The sequence below is a fragment of the Phoenix dactylifera genome, unplaced genomic scaffold (genome assembly GCF_009389715.1).
Source record: "Phoenix dactylifera cultivar Barhee BC4 unplaced genomic scaffold, palm_55x_up_171113_PBpolish2nd_filt_p 000861F, whole genome shotgun sequence".
NCBI lineage: Eukaryota > Viridiplantae > Streptophyta > Magnoliopsida > Arecales > Arecaceae > Phoenix > Phoenix dactylifera.
The window spans coordinates 29,670-47,149 of record NW_024068224.1 but is presented as its reverse complement, the minus strand read 5'-3'; the positions used below and the strand labels follow the sequence as shown (position 1 = coordinate 47,149).

At 35.6% G+C, this 17,480-nt stretch overlaps 1 protein-coding gene across 1 annotated transcript; it reads right to left on the bottom strand.

Annotated features, from left to right (window-relative positions):
* Window positions 1–1,587: 1,587 nt before the first annotated feature.
* On the bottom strand, window positions 1,588–16,584 carry LOC103711416 (probable LRR receptor-like serine/threonine-protein kinase At1g53430). The gene is made up of 24 exons (XM_008797551.4): window positions 16,352–16,584; window positions 14,332–14,500; window positions 13,119–13,190; window positions 12,916–12,984; window positions 12,735–12,806; window positions 12,582–12,653; window positions 12,402–12,473; window positions 11,791–11,862; window positions 11,623–11,694; window positions 11,464–11,535; window positions 11,285–11,356; window positions 11,044–11,118; window positions 10,839–10,904; window positions 10,671–10,733; window positions 10,534–10,572; window positions 10,391–10,440; window positions 9,871–10,241; window positions 7,597–7,789; window positions 7,366–7,515; window positions 6,677–6,795; window positions 6,306–6,516; window positions 5,932–6,169; window positions 3,880–4,030; window positions 1,588–2,348 (listed from the first exon to the last, which is right to left on the bottom strand). The coding sequence occupies exons 1-24, from the start codon at window positions 16,497–16,499 to the stop codon at window positions 1,962–1,964; spliced, it is 3,075 nt and encodes a 1,024-aa protein (XP_008795773.2). The 5' UTR covers window positions 16,500–16,584; the 3' UTR covers window positions 1,588–1,961.
* Between the last annotated feature and the right edge of the window lie 896 nt (window positions 16,585–17,480).

The window sequence follows — 17,480 nt, the reverse complement described above, 5'->3', positions numbered from 1 at the left end:
GGACTCAATTATAAAATATTGCTAGGTTTAAAGAAATTCAATTCATGCCTATGAAGAAAATAAAAAAGAAACTCAACTCATCGAGACATACCATATGAGGAGCCTTCGGTTCGTTTCAAGATTTTTCTTGGTTCATTGCACTTGAGATCTTGCAAGGCGAAAGAATATGGTACTAAATAAATTCATGAAGCCTTACCATATGCAAAGGTTGCATGTGGTTCCATTCAAGGAGCTAGATTCATTTCATAAGGCCATAATATAATGGAACGTTGTATAGTGCTGGGTGATTTTGAAAGATTCAGTAGTCTTGCCCTTGCCAAAGATAAGGATGCAAGGAAGGAACCAGTAAACTGATGTTCGACATCTGGGTACGAATGATTTAAATAGCAGTTGTTATTATTGTTTCAGGCAACTCCCTTCTGGGATCATCAACAACCTCGATTCGGGGCTGAGTAAATCTGAATAACGAGCCCAACCGAGAAACCTGACTGAAACAATGTGTGATTTGGCTGGCCATTCGAGGTTGATGGCACCTAATTCCTTCCATGTATGATAATTGTCTAGTACTATTATTTAACATACTGCATTACATAAGGTAATATTAATTTTCTCTCTTATTTTTTAGTATATCTAATGTTGTTATTTAATATTAATTGTCATTACAAAATGATTTTTACTAGTTTCTCTCAGCATGGTCATAAGTTCAGTGTTTAGGAATAAATCAGCTGGGTGTTATGATTCAGGTTCTCAAGCATCCGATATACACAAATTTACCCCTACAAACAGATGCGGCACTTAGAGTATAATAGAGCAATTTTATTATTGTGCCAAGACATACACTATTGCTAACAACAATATATAGCATTATTAATTTGTAACAATAAAACTTTTTATATAGTTATTAATAATTCATGAATAAATCATAAAATTTATCTAAAATTCAAGAATAATTGAATAGATCTGAGATTCTGAATCAACTCGTTTTTTGAGAATTATTCAGAAAATTATTCAGTTAAGAAAATAAAAATAATTATAAAAATTTTACAATAATTTGGAGAATATTATAACTATGCTAAATATTTTGGATGCTGATGTCTCAGGGATTATCATGTGAAAATGCAATTGTGGCTGTTCTGGCCAAAATAAATAAAAATATTGTGTAGCTAGTGGCGCTCAATCGCGTGACTCTTGCCCTATTTGTTTCAGTAACTGCAGCAGAGTCCCTCTTTTTGTAAATTGGCATCTGAACTCTGTGGACAATTACAAGTTTGAGTGCATGCAAAATCCACCATAACAAAATTGGCCTTTCGCCAACGTAAACTAGATTTTTTTAGCACATCTAAACTTCGCGGCACTATCTAAATTTTTTTTTTCGAATGTCATTAGACTCGAATTACTCTTGTGGGAGTGAGCTCGAATCCACATCGCCCAATTTTAAGATTGAGCGAACCAGCAGTAGGCGTTTGCAAGTAATCTACACAGCCCTTGCCGAGTTGAGATTGAATTTGATTCCATGGGCATTGGAACCAATAGGTTGTAATACTTCATTTGCTGTTAAAAGAGCAGGAGGGGCCCTCCAATTAGGAGAAGAGATCCATATTCTTATATAAACACTCTTGACAAATTTTAGAGATCCTACTACAGAAATTTGAAATGACACTTTCCCAGACCTCCTATCTTATGATTCAAACTTATTATTCAACTTATATAATTAGTATTCCAATGGATAATTCAAAAATTTGGAATCCCTTTTCCAAACAAGTACTGTAAACTACTCTCTGCAATCCCTTTTCCCTTTTCCCTTTTGGTAAGAGAGAGGGACTAAGCTCCACTAATTCCTATATCAACATAAACAAACAAATTTATCAGCTTGGACGAGCTTGCACAGTCAAAATGGCAGGTTCAAAGTTTAGATCTCAACTGAATCTTTCATAGCCTCACGACCAGGCAGCCAAAGCTAATTAGACTGCTTGATGAGAAATGTTGCTTGATGAGGAATTTAAACTGCTTTCTTCTTTACTGCTTTGGTCAATGTTAACTGAGGTATTAACCCGCAGCCCTTCTGTTGAAACATTCCGCATTTGGATCTTGTCAGACATTCTCTCTAAGGACTTGAATCTAGAATCCTCGCTCTTGGAGACTGATCGCTTCACTGATGGGAGCCGTATCGGTGTTTTTCCATTGAGCATGCTCACGACGGTGGACATCGAGGGCCTGAGAGTTGGATATGGGTTGGTGCATATAAGAGCCAAATTCAACATCTGCAGTGCCTCTTCCTTTGAGTAATTTGAACCAAGGCTCGGGTCAACAAGTTCAAGCAGAGTTCCCCGCTCCTGTAAAACATAGGCCTGCAGACCATGTAAAGGAAACAAGTATATTGACATCTCACAAAGAAGAGCAAATATCAATATATTGAGAAGGAAATGTTGCACAAATCGAACTTGGTTGAGTATTGGAGACTATTAGAGAATTAGAGGGCATGCAATATTTCACCAGGAAATTAAAGAATGACTATAATTATATAAACTTATGTCTCATTTACTCTCATTTACTAGCTTAAACCTTAGTGAAAAACACAAGAATTATGAATACGCAGTTCTCTAGCTATGTTGAGAATTAGAAAAGCTATACCTGGCCCAGCGGAAAACACAATATTTTACATGTTTGTACAAGCCAAAATTTTATTTCTTGTTTTGGTTTTACACTAGAATTCTATTTAGTAAAATGACAGAGCGGTGCTCCCTTGAGAAACAAGGTTCCTAGCATAAAGACCACTTCCAGGCAGATCCTATTCAAAAGGGAAATGGGTAAGCTTGTATCGGCAATACTATATGAAGGTTGTATTTTGTTTGGTTGGGTTGCACATCTTAGAATTATAAGATAGGCATCCTAGACTTGTACAGGACTCAACATGACATCAGGTCAAAGACTCTAGACCCATGATCCCCACTGCTTGACCTATATAATACCTACTGACAGTTAACTTAGTCTACTCTGCTTGGCAAAACCACAACTGACTCAAACCATTCCCAGCTTGACTTTCAGTAACTCGATTCTGAGGTAAATTAGTATAAGAAAGACCAACAACTCTTAGATAACCTTACACCATGATCATGGCCCAAGCCAACCCAACTCGGCCGAAACAGAACTCTAAACTCATGACTGAGTCTAGTCAAAGCTTTGACTCATGACTTGAGTCTAGTCAACATCTGGGTCAAAACATGTTGACCTGAACCTAATACAAACTGATAAGCTCTTAACTCATACTCAGTCCAGACGTTGTCAGGTGGGGTTAGGATTTCAGTTCGAATCAATTTTTGTCATTGCTTAATATTTCTTATTCATGAGTTCTTTTGTTGAATAATATATATGATGCTCCAGAGTGAATGCTTTGGAAGTTCTGCTTGAACACAAAAGGCCAGCCCTATTCACAAATATCATGGCTATGTTGACTTGTTTATGAGGTTTAACTGCTCAGAAAAAAAAAGAATAAACATAGCTATGTTGCATTGGGTTAAGTGGAACGTCATTACAATAAGGATAAGAAGAGTTATTTGTGGTTAATAATAACAAGATGGATGGGGGAAAAGTAGGTCAATAGATCTAGAAATTAAAAACCCTTGAATGATTTCAGAGCAAGTGGCTTCTTCATGTTTCTTGGATGTTGGAAATGACCATTTAGAAGGATGCATTTATGGTGGTTAATAAATTGATGAATTTTCATTAACTCATTCAAAGCTGTTACTGTCTGCTATAGAGATCAACTCAAAGTTATACATTGACATTTTTGGTTGGTTACCACAAAAAAGCTTCTGGACTCGCTTTTCACTTAATCAGTACGCGAACAAAAATTCTTGAACAATATAAAATAATGCTTACCCAATCAATAAGATAAACACAATCCTCCTCAGGCCTATAATTTGTGTTGCTCATTCCGCTAATAACCTCCAACATGACTACTCCAAAGCTGTAAACATCTGCTTTGTCCGTTAAGTAACCCCTCAAGGCATATTCGGGAGCCATATATCCCCTGCATGATTGAAAAAAAAAACATCACCATGCAACGTGAAGCACTGAATGTGTGCTATGTGTGGAAATCATCTTAAAAGATTCAAAAGTGCAGGGAAATTTCTCGTAACTCTTTTATGGCATCCTTGGCACCATCTAGTTGTCAAGAAGGAAGTATAAGTATTCTCAAATTTGACACTCCCTCTTGGTTAAATGGTTTTAGTTGCTGATTTGCTTATTCCCTTGATAGTTCTCTTTCACTTGCTCATAGAATCTTCTCTTTATTTATTCATCAACAGAAAGCAATTCATAAACTTCTAGATCTCATTGTTTCTTCTTTACATAGCTTCAAAACTATGCCTCAGTAATTTTAATCTGCAATTTTTTTCTTTTTTATAGGATAATGACATATTTAAGAAGGAACCTCCTTGGAAAGCTAGAGGTGAGTAGAATGTCTAGCTTAAGTGTTTCTTCTTTGCAAGACTTTGAAGTTCTGTTTCTTATAACTAAGATGTGTCAGCATATTCAATAAAAAAGAAAAAATATACGTCCACATATCTGAAGAAAATCATATTCATCATTGACTATTTTTGAGTTTTGCAATCATTATAGACTACAATATGTTCATAAGCTGGGGTGATAGCAAGGTGGCAATTGATGGTGATGATGAATATGAAGATGATACATCACAGTTGGGTCCTTCAAGATACGTCAGTTGCTAATTGTGGAGAATGGGCATATAGCAGTACAAGAGACTTTGTAGGAAAAAACAAAGCAAACAACCGATGCACCAGTACTGAACATGACTAATCTGGAATTTTATATGATTGTTCATCCGATGCAACACAGGATGTAGCTACAGGTACTATGACTAGCTAGACTATGCCAAGCATCATAGGAGCCAGCAGATTCGCGGGTGAACACTTCAGCAAACAAATATTTGAATTTTAGCCAGCGGATTTAAAGGTTTTCATTGGATGTTCTTATATATTTTCTATTAGGGACAATGTCAAATTTTACCATATTTCCAAAGTTGTAGTAAAATAACTCTGGCATGTTTCTTTATTGCTGAGTCCTATTTCGAGTATGATTTTGTATCGGGTTTAATGCCCAAATTAAAGTAAGGGGATCATGGCCTATATGCGTTTATGGAGTAGTCTTTGAACATATTATTATTTTTTTTTGAGAGAGAACTTCATCAAGCGAAGGGAATCCAGTTTACTTCTATTTGTGAAGTTATTCTTCGAGGTGTAACTCCATTGAATCAAATCACCCCTTCTTCCTTTCTAGCTGCGTCATCATCTAAATCCTCTCCCCCTCAAATACTATGGGCCTCTCCTTACAGAAATGAAATTACAGTCAATCTTCAGTTTGCTGAAATAATGTATACAAACAACTAGACATACTTCAGTGTTGGAAAGCGCATATTTGGTGACTCAATACAAGTTAATTCTTTTATATTCACATCATTATGCTCTTTCATCTATTTTTTTTATTATTAGAGACAGTGACTACTTCAAGAATTATATTTCTATTTATTGGAGGTGACTACATACATATAAACGTATGTATATGTATGTGTATGTATTTGTGTGTATGACACATAGATACAGACAAACGTGTGATAGTAACATTTTAATAAATTCAATTATTTGATGTTTAAGAGCTATAGACAGAGGTGCATGATCAGAAAAGCTAGATTATCTTCCAACATAAATAGAATCATTTACTCTTGAGATGACTAACACAGATGTAATTAGCATGAAATATTAACTGCTACATTTCACTTTTTCCAAGTTAATATTATGTTCAATATAAACCTTCATGAATCTATTAAGCTACATAATATTTTAGCAAACTCTTTGTCCGTCAAATTGTAAAAGGAATAATTTTACTTCCTTGAAGAAATAATTATCTACTTACATAGTTCCAGCAATACGGGTGCTGATATGGGTGTTCTCTTCTTCATTAAGTTTTGCCAGACCAAAGTCAGATATTTTTGCATTGAGATCTTTGTCTAGTAGAATATTGGTTGCCTTGATGTCTCGGTGAACAACCTTCAACCTTGATTCCTCATGAAGATATGTCAAACCTCTTGCTACCTCTAGGCAAATCTTACGCCTTATTTGCCAGTCTAATTTCAATTGGCATCCTTCACGACCTGCTAATATCCAAATTATTGTCAATTTTTGTGGAAAAATTAATTGGTCAAGACAGAGAACTTAAATGACAAATAACATTAAATGCATAACTTGGAAAAAGATATTTAATCAGATAAAAAAGCACTAAGCACTAACCAAATAGAGCACGGGCGAGACTATTATTTTCCATGTATTCATATATTAGCAGTAATTGACTTCCTTCAATACAACACCCATAAAGCTTGACCAGATTTGGGTGCTGCAAAGCTGATATCATGCCTATCTCATTAATAAATTCACGGTTTCCTTGTTTAGACTTGGAGGATAGCTGTTTTATCGCAATTACAAGACCATTTGGTAGCACACCCTGTGACATAATAGTAGCATTTTAGGATCAAAGCTCTATCAAGAGAAAAGATAGAATTTTACATACATAAAAATATCTAAAGTGAGAAAAATAAAAAATAAAAAAGAAATATACCTAAGAGGGAATACTATAATTGCAATTTATAAATGCTTACATATACCTTGTAAACTGGACCAAAGCCACCTTCACCTATCTTATTCGCAGGATCAAAGTTCTTGGTGGCAGCTTTAATCTGTTTCAAGCTGAAATAACTAGTTTGCAACTCTAAACCTTGAAATCCTGCAAGAATAGAATTTTCTATTTTAAATTACTAAATTTGATTAGGAATTTATAATGCATGGCCACAACGTTCCACACAAACACAATGGCCGACTCAAATTTATTAATAATAAAGGAAAAGAAAAGATGACCATCAATACTGTGCTTCTAGCAGATAATTTATCATCAAATCGACAAAAAATGTAGGTCATACAAAAAACTCAATTTATTGCTTATCAGTTTATTGAAATTCTAGTGTTACCATCAGAGATCATCTGCTAAGTGAAATTCTTAGGAACCCTCATAAAGTGCATTTGAATAGGGTGAATAGTTATCTAAAACAGTTAAGATGAAGTGTATCAATTGGCAGGAACTGATCAACCCTGCTTCAGTCTTCTACCTTTTCAAATGGTTGAAAACCAAACTATTTTAATAAGCATCCAGGAAGCAAATCACAATACAAATCTGACGCCAACAAGTAGTTTTGTAGTAGCGTTCTTGAAAGCATAAAGTCAGAAAATAATAGGGCTGCATTATTTCTAAAGCAGACTTTAACAAACAATTAACTAAAATGAGCTTTAATTATCTCACCGTCCTTCTCAGCATTTTTCCTTTTAAAGAAAAGCCATAGCATGAATAAAATTAGCACAATTGTGACACAAGAAGCTGCTAGAATGCCAAAGATAGCTCCAATAGATAGCTTGCTTTCTTGAATATCAGGCTTGGAGTCTGTAAGAAAGTCTGCAAGAAAGAAATGGCTAAACATCATTCTTGCACGAGTAATCCAAAAGGAAAAAAGCAAATAGTGTCTTAAAGGTTTACTTGGTGTAACTGATATGGCTGATATAAGCGGTCCATATACACCTCTTTCTGGAATGGAGTTTGTCCCCTTGCCAGCCCATTGAAAGTGAATTTCCAGAGTACCATCTACTGTAGCAGTAAAAGACTTAATGATTGGCCTACCAGTGCCATTTGCTTCCTTTGCAATATTAAAGTCTTGCAAAACCTTTTGGCCCTGTGCAAATTAACAGATTTTCATATAAGAATTATTATTGCTATGCCCTGATTATTAGTAAACAATAGGTGCCTTAAAACAGTTCTAATGAAAAAGTTGAAAAATAAAAGGAATAGCTTTGGCTCATATCTTAACATCAGCATAACAGAAATACACATCTTGATATTGGTTCACATATCAATAAAAGGAATAGATTTATCATATGTACGTACGTTGATGAGAGTACAAAAGTGCAATCATCATACCATCTTAATTAGTATTATAGTTAATCATTAATGATAAAATTAACTAATTAGCGTTGTATTTGTGTTTGAGTGCAAGTAATCCAAGAGACCCAATAACATTGGGTTTGAGCTCAGCTCATCCCAGTGTGCCAGCCAGCAACAGCCCAAACCGCGCGGGCCCAATCCTACCATGACCTGGTCAAGCACATTTGCCCCCGAGCGATTTCCCACATTGTGCTAGCCATCCCACAGTTCATCATCAGCATCATATCTTCAACATGTAGCGATGTCCCAGCATTCGCGCCGTCCATCGGATCACCATCATCTTCAGCCTTCAATCCCAACGCCTCAAGCCACGTCATAGTGTCAGCCCATCCGCATCCCAGCAGCTGGATTACCGGCTCCCTCCGTTGGCAAGCCATTGTCCAGATCCGCCTCCCAAATCACCGGAAGAAGGAAATAGGAAGCACCCAGCAGCTCTTCCGTGATCTCCTTCCTTACGCGATCAAAATCCTAGCGGCCGTCCATCTCCCGAAATCCCAGCATCCGACGCAGCATCCACATCTTCTTCCTCCCGTTAATCACGCTCCCAGCTCCTCCAAGAGATCCCAGGCACCCATCAAGCCGTGATCGGCTCCTCCCAGCCCCTCTTCCGTGATCCCGGCGATCCCACATCTGTGCCAGCAACGCCCGCATCCCCAGCTCTTCTGTGATCCCGGAATCCCAGCGACCGCATTCTTCACGCGGCGAAAATCCCAGCCATCCGCGCGTCCCCAGCACGTCTCCATCCATCCGCGCCTTCCGCATCAGGCGTCCGGCGATCTCGCGTCCGTGGCCAAAGAGGGAAGTCGTCCGGAGCGATCCGCCCACCATTTCCTCCTCCTTCCCAGCATCCCGGATGACCCATGATTCCTCCCCAAATTTCAAGTGACCCCGCGGCTATAAGAGGAGGAGGAAGAGTAAGGAGAGAGAGTAGAGAGGAGAGGAGAGCTCTCGGTTGGGTGTTGGGCCAAAGAACAGGGGAGGAGAGCTCTATTTTTGGGGGAAAAGAAGAGGAGGGTGGTTGGCTGGTCCAAGGAGGAAGAAGAAGCTCTGTTCTTGGAAACAGAGGAGAAGCCCTGTTTTCCGAGAAAAAGGAAGAAAAAAATACTATTTTAATTTTTTTTAAGTGTTCAACCGAGTTACTTGTTCTTTTATTTCATTTTTAAATTTTATGTTCTTGTAATCAATTTTCTTTTATGAAATCCATCAGTTTCTTTTATGAAATCCGTGTTCTAGGTTCAGTTTAATGTTTGCTTTATATAGATATATTAATTTTCTTTTAGGCAATCCGTGCTCTAGGTTTAGTTTAATCTTTGCAATTTATTCTGAAATTCTTAATTTTAAGATAACTCTGAAATTAATCTTTGCTATTCGACTGGCGATTTTAATTAATATTCTGTCTTTAGAAATCGACCCCTAATCTGCATCCAATTTCAATTGCGAAGTTTTCTTTCTCCCCTTTGTTTATTTTCAATTAGAAAACATTCAACATCCCCGGCGTAATGTTTTTCTTTTGTTATTCAAAAAAAAAAAAATCGATTTTGAATCCGAGTGAATGTTTTAATTTTTATGCAACTCCAACTGCCTCCCTGTGGATCGACCTCTTACGACCACTATTCTTCGAGTAGAAAAGGTAAGAGTATAATTAAATTAAACTTTGTTTCTCGGTTCTAACAGCGATCTGTTTAGCGTATTTTTAGGTAAACAGGAATCGGACACATACGTATAATATGAAGAATTTTATGAATGTAATTCTGAAAATAGTAAAAGAAACAAAATGAAAGAACACAATAATGTGAATGCAAAAACAATAACCTGTATTGACACATCAAATATGCGCTTTCCAACACTGAAGTATGTCTGATCATCAGTAAACATTATTTCAGCAAAGTGAAGATTGACTGTATAATTTCCTTTCTGTAAGCAGAGGCCATAGTATCTGAGGGAGAGAGGATTTAGACGAGCAGTCATGTACAATTCTGGATCAGTTATGTTCAGTACTGATACATTAGTAGCAACATATCTTGCTCTGTCATTTCCCACGAAATCTCCTGTACTGCTATATGCCCATTTGTTACTATTAGCAATTGCAAATCTTGATGGGCCCATTTGTGATGGATCATCTTCATATTCATGATCATCAAATATCACCTTTCTACCACCACAATTTATGAACAAGTTGTTGTCTACAATGATTGCAAAGTTGAAAATAGTCAATCACGAATAATATTTTGTTCAGATATTTTTATTTATATGATGACATATCTTAGTGATAAGAAATAAAATCTCAAAACACTTATAAAGAAGAAACACTTTAGCAAGTCACTATACTCACTTCTAGCTTTCTCAAGACATGGGAGGTTTCTTCTTAAACATCGTGCTATCCTACAGAAAAGAAAAAAATATTAGCAGAAAATTACCAAGGCATAGTTTTGCAGCTAATATTAAAGAAGAAACAATGAGATATATGAAGCTTACGAATTACTTTCTGTTGATGAATAGCTAGAAACCATGTTCCTATAAGAAAGGAAATAAGTACTCGAAGAAATGGAATAAACAAATCGCTGACTAGAACCAATTGACCAAGAGGGAGCATTGAAGTTAAGAATCCTTACAAATTTCCTTCTTGACAACTAGATGGAGCCAAGGATCCCGTAAAGGAGTTGTAAGAAATATCCCTGCAAATTTGAATCTCATAAGATGATGAATCTGAATTATTTATTGATGAACAACTTGTCATAACCAAACAATGTGCAGCTTAAAATGATCCAAGTATGACATACAAACTTCGATGGCTGCTCAAGATCCAGTTAGGTATTGTTCCATTTAGCATGTTATTAGTAAGGTACCTAAATGAGAAAAGTCAATTGGGTATGAAAGAAACCATCAAAAACATAAAAAAATAAGGGATAAAAGTTAGACTAAAACTTAGTACATGAAGCAACTGTCAACAAGAAGAATATATGTATATTTTTCTTATTTGCTTACATATAATTTATTGAATTCATCAGTCCATCAAAGCTGCTTGGAATTGGACCTGTCAGATTGTTAAAGCTAAGATCTCTGCAAGAAAATTATAATGTATATTAGGAATGTTTTGCAGCCATGTTAGTTATTTGTATGGTTAAATTTCACACGAGCCAATTGTTTGAATCAAACAAAGTACTGATTTTAATGCAAACAACTGATAAAGCTACAGGTCGCTAAGAGAAGTTCTGGGTAAACTTACAAGCTTTTAAGATTGGTCATTTCCCCAATAAAATCAGGAAGTTCACCAGATATTGACAAGTTTCTCAACACCCTGTATAAGACCAAGACCCGCAGTTGGTATGTACTCAAATAAGAAAAGCAATGGACTGCATCCATATGCTATTGCTTCCTTAAGGAACTTTACTTCATCACACTTACAGGCTTTCCATGTTTTTCATGTTTTGCAGCGGAGGGAACTTCCCATCCCCCCCCTTTAAGTCAGAAACTCTCCTGTAGTCCCAGCCACATTATGAACTTGATTGGAAACCACTGGACTAGCAGATATGAATGGAGTGAACAAGTAAAAAGAGAACTTACAGCTGAGTTAAGGATTCCAATGTCGAGAAAGTTGGAGGAAAAGGCCCCTCCATGGATGTTCCCTGCATGTCTCTACAAACAAATAGTTTACAGGTCAATTTATTGATCTCCAGGCTCGTACTGCAACAATATCAGCAAGAGACATGGAAGAGTAGTGGTAGCACTCACATCCTTTGGAGCTTAGTCCAGTTCCCGAGGAAGCTAGGAATTTTCCCAGATATTGGGTTCCCATCTATTCTACTGTATAGAGTTGAAAAATTTTAGCATCTACTCAAATTTTTAATTCTAGGTAACATTTCAAATGAACGAGCTGATGAAAGACCCATGGTTCATGCAAGTACATTCTAGTGATAACCATAGTCATGATATTTGGGAACAATTTGGTTACACTTGGAATTCAGAAAAGGCGAAAAGATGTACCAAAAGAAAAAGGAAAAAATGCAAAAGTTTGCCAAAAACTTGGGAGGAGCTTGGATCACAAAATTTGAAACTTAGAAATATGAAAACAATAAGGATTGTTGAAATATTTGTATTTTTGTTCATATAGAATCATGCAGGGGGAGGCAAAAATACTGAACAGTGGTAAACATAACAGGACCAGCAAGAACATAGGGTATCATTTGCTCGCCTAAAAATTTGAGAATAATTCAATGTTCTTCAATAATTTGTAGAATATTGTTGCTATGGTGAAATATGACCATTATAGCTATTTAAAAATTGTCAATAAGAACATTGAGCTCACTTCCTAACTGGGCAGAGGGAAGAAATTTGTGACGTACAAGTCTGTCAGATTCTTAAGATTGCCAAGTGAATCTGGCAACTCCCCAGTCAAGTTATTCGCTGAAACAAGGCTGGAAGAAGGAAAAGTATTACTGCAATTTAGAATAATGAAAAATCCAATAAAGAAAAAAGGCAATGGACAAATAAATATATCTTGTGTGACCCAAAAAAAGTCTTACAAGCGATTTAAGTTGATCAGGTTACCAAGAGCCGCAGGAATTGAGCCTTGCAGCTGGTTATTTTCCAACACCCTGTTCTAAAATAATTTAGAGAGAGAGAGAAAGATAGAAGAGCTAAATAAAAAAAATTATGGTGGAGGCAGGGAGAAGTACAGGGACTGAAGGGAGATGATGCTTCCAAGCTCCTTTGGGATGCTCCCGGAGATCCGATTTCCTAGGAGAGACCTGCAAAATGAAGTAATCTACCATTATCTCATGTACATTATTTTCTTCTTTATTTTTCACTAAAGAGTTTTGGAGAAAAATGAGGAAGCAAGGGGAAGAGATAAATTACAGCTGTGTGAGAGGAAGAGAAGCCCAGGTGGCAGGAATGGATCCATTGAGATAGTTCCATGTAAGATCTCTGTTACATAGCCAAAACAGTAGCATGAGTTTGCTGTCCTATCACCTCCTATACATCTCACAATTTTCTTTTTCTTTTTCTCTTTTTTTTTGGTTTGGGGGGGGGGTTGTAAAATCTCATATGCATAGACTTACAGCACACTTAAGTAGGTAAGCTGAGCAAATTCCTCGGGGAGAACTCCGGTTAGGTTCTGACACTTGAGCAAGCTGCAATCCCAGAAGGTACAAGCATGTAATAGAAACTAGAAAAAATAGCGGCAGTTGGAAAGCTTTCGGACAAAAATCTAAAAGCCCTTTTTTGTTATATTTTTTCAAATTTTTGCAGATAGACACCCTCGCAAATTTCTTTTATCCATGTATTATCCTTATGAAAAGTAGACTGTACAGCTATGCTCCTTCAAAACTACTACATTTGTGTGCATATCCTGACAACCATCTTGCTTTCATTTGTCATTCTAATTATAATTTGGCTAGACTAAAAGTTAACTTGGCCTCTCAGTTGACTACTTTAGCCTCAATAAATTAGTGTTTTTGAATTTGATTTTTTTAATTAAAATTTGGTATGTTTTTCTTGCTTTTTCAGCATAAATAATTAAGCAATTTTCAAGAGTACTTGTACAAAACTTTGGAGAGATAAAATGATAAAGTAATATAGTAACATTACTTCTAATGTGAATGATGTAATGTTATTGTTGGGGTGTGAATAGAATTTTTAGATTTTGAAATAGTAGTTCAAGTTGCAGATTTTTTGGGGAATAGCTGCAATTTAAGCTTTTCAAGCGTAAATAAGAAATTTACATCGTTTTTAGGAATACATAACATTTTTTATTTAAGCTCTACACTTTTAGAAGAAGCACAGTTTCTGTGCAATAAAACTGCACAGTTTCTTTGCAATAAAACTAAGTCCTGAGATTTCTCTCTCTGTTTCTTTGTAAGAATTCTTTTAAATAGAAAGTTCAATAAAAGGTAGTAAAGATGAGGTATTTGCAAGCATGAGGCATACATCCTAGTTGTGAATGATGTAATCTTATTGTTGGGGTGTGAATGGAATTTTTAGATTTTGAAATAGTAGTTCAAGTTGTAGATTTTTTGGGGGATAGATGCAATTTAAGCTTTTCGAGGGTAAATAAGAAATTTACATCTGTTTTAGGAATACATAACATTTTTTATTTAAACTCTACACTTTTAGAAGAAGCACAGTTTCTGTGCAATAAAACTGCACAGTTTCTTTGCAATAAAAAAAACTAAGTCCTGAGATTTCTTTCTCTGTTTCTTTGTAAGAATTCTTTTAAATAGAGAGTTCAATAAAAAGTAGTAAAGATGAGGTATTTGCGAGCATGAGGCATACATGCTAGTCACATGACAGACATTGGAGGTGGCATTGCAATCGCAAGTGACATTGTTGGCAATCTCACAGGAGCTTGTGGGTTCCACCCACCCCGCATTCCCGCTACAAGGATCCACCGAGAACTCCCACTCCTTTCTCAATTTGGAGGCAATCAACTTTAATGCTTTAACTGTGGTCCATCAATTATCATTCATGCATCAGCTCTTTCTAGTGCACATAGCAAATCAAAATGTGTACAATGAAATCATGCATAGCCTAATTCTACTTTTTTTTTTTTTTTTGATACCACGAGCCTAATTTTACTACCACATGGTATTCAAACTGCACATGGAGTAACCTTGTCTTTTTTTTCCCTTTTACTTTTTTCCTTTCACTTGCTATGGACTTACTACAAAAAAAAAAAAAAAAAACCCCCGTGAGTATCTTCCGCCAAACATTTCAAAAAGATGATGCAAGAATTACCTGCAACTACTACTAGAGAAAACATCTCTCAAGACCAAACACACATCCTTCTCCAAATGGAGAAGTGCAACTATTAGGCTACAGCCCAATTTACAAGTAAGGATAGTAATATTGTGTTAGCCCTATGTTTGAACGAAAAGTTTGCTTTAGTAACACAAAATTTTAGAAAAAGAAAATTATTCCTTTTTCCTTTTCTTAGAGGAAAAGTTTAGTTCATTGACTTCTCACAGTTTCTCGAGAATCTGCCAACTAAACACAACCGGCTGATAAGACCATGGATTAGTTCCAGCAAGTCCATGAATTGCGTTAATGCCCCATGGTTCATGTCAGATGTGGTTCATGGAGACATGATACTCCATCCAATGTACTGTTTGGTCCACAACTCATGTCCCTCAGTTTAGCAGCTTGTTAAAAAACGAAAATAAGGGTCAGCATCTACTAGATAACTTTTCTATGCTCATTTCTGTTATACACTTGTACTGCTTTCAAAAAAAAAAAATGCCGTAAACCAAACATAGATGTGTGCATTATGATCATTACAGAAATATATATTATTGCAGATGAGAAGAACAAAAAAAGATATTTAATAAAAATGACTCAACTGTATTTAATAAAAATAAAGATGTGATGTTTTCTGCTAGGTCAAAAGGGGTAGGATCCTGGTAGTGATTAAAGCTGTAGAAGGTACCCAGCATGGGAACTGTAATTGGACCACTATCAACCCATGCCACACGTACGTTTCCAGCATCCGTTCAATAGCATTGGGCAAATCCACTGTTATTTGTTAGAAAGTTTAGAGAATCTATTCCAGCTGACAATAGTTGCCAAACTCTTGCCAAAGAGTTCAGTTTTCAGGAATAAAACAGGAATAGGCCTTATTCAAAAAAGTATGAAGAAAGGAGGAACTCTATTCTAGCTAAACCTATTTTATTCACAGAATAGCTATCCTGAAATAAGGCCCTCTTTCATTCCTGTCCCCCATTTCAGAGAAAAACATCCTCAATCAATAAGTTATTTTTTCGTCAAAATAAAAACACAAATAGATTGCCGAATAACTCTTCCTATTCCGTTTTATTTTGTTGGGGCATGAATTCCTTGGTTTGGGAAAAAAAAAAAATGGAATTAGAGTCTTCGTAAGCCAATTTTCTTTTGGTTCCTTTAAAACAATTCATCGATCTAATCTTCAAAAGACATTCCAGATTATTTTTTCTTTTTCCCGATACGGCAGAAATTAAGAAAAAATCCTCCGAATTGAGTAGATGGCAGTTGGGTTTTCCCTTATTCGCTAACACAATTTATTATTTTTGGGAAAAGCATAGATCCATTACTCTTACTTTATCCTTAGACCTAAGTCAGAGAAGGTAGGAATTTATCAGTTGCGATTAGGATCAAAATTTGTATATTTATAAACTGCAGTTATTTCAATGATAGGAATTGAAAAAAAAAAAGAAGAAATAAACAGAGAACCAGAAATGTAGATGAGTAAGCGCAGTGTGTTCGAAGAAGGAAAAAGGAAAAAAAATAACAACAAAATTAGCAAAGGAGGGGAAAAAAAAACCTTCTTCTTGGGCCAGTTGCTGGGCTCTGCAGCCGAAGCCATGAAAGCGGCTCAAAAATAACAGTCCGGAGAAGACTATAAGAATAGCAACACGATGTGGTGGAGAACAACACTCCTTGCCTTCCCCTGCTGCTACTAATACTTTCATCTCCCTCTTGCCTTCTCTTCTCCCTCTTGCCTTCCTTCTCCCTCTCTCTTCTGCTTTTCGTTTCTTTCTTAGCCCGGAGGCGTGCCTTGGAATGCATGAAAGGAAAGGGAAAGGAGATGGAGATAAACAAATAAATAAAAACGAGCCACTTTGGTTTTTTTTTTTTTGTCTTTCGCTAAACCGATCATTTATATGATTTTAGTACAGAAAAAAATTAAATAACATTTCTAAGCAACTCTTTTTCGACGCGGCCGCCGGCCAGACCATTCAATCTGTAACCTTATTAGCCTCTCTGTAAATATTTTTGGTCTGAAAAGCCACGCGGCCGCTAATTAGGGTCAAAAGCAAGATGGTGGCACCGTCACTTTATTTTTTTATAATTTTTTCTTTTTTAAGAAAGGAAACTTTTTAGAAGGTACGAAGAAATTACATTACCTCAGCACTGGTCTCTTTTTTCTCGTCTGGTCGGCTGCTGATTTAGGCCCATTTTGGAGAAGTTTTGGAGGCAAAAAAAAATTTTCTTGCTTCTTTAAAAGTATTTTTAAATAAAATAAAAATATTTAATAAAAATTGTAAAAAATTATTTTAGGTTTTTTAAAAAAGTTAAAAATAGTTTTTTACAAGAAGCTACATTTTAGAGTTTTCTGAAAAAATACTTTTAGATCCGGTCGAAAAGTTGTTTTTTATCAAAATATCCATGATAAAATATAATAATTACATAAAATATCCTTTTAATAATTATTTAATTAATTCTATCATTTAGCTAGAAAATTTATTATATTATGAAAAATTAATTTACGCTAATAATTATAATATTTATATTTTTATTATTATATTATACTATAAATATAATATTATATTATATTATATTATATTATACTATAAATATAATATAATATAATATAATATTATATCATAATATAATTTTAAATAAATTAATATTATATTAAATTATTATGCTATAGTATATAATATTATATT

What these genes read in the sequence shown, in the direction of transcription:
- LOC103711416 (XM_008797551.4), bottom strand. Translation starts at nt 16,499, where the DNA reads ATGAAAGTATTAGTAGCAGCAGGGGAAGGCAAGGAGTGTTGTTCTCCA. An exon ending in CTTACCTACTTAAGTGTGCT is followed by an intron (nt 12,985 to 13,118) that starts GTAAGTCTATGC and finishes GCTATGTAACAG; the next exon opens with AGATCTTACATGGAACTATC. An exon ending in ATGACCAATCTTAAAAGCTT is followed by an intron (nt 11,119 to 11,284) that starts GTAAGTTTACCC and finishes ATTTTCTTGCAG; the next exon opens with AGATCTTAGCTTTAACAATC.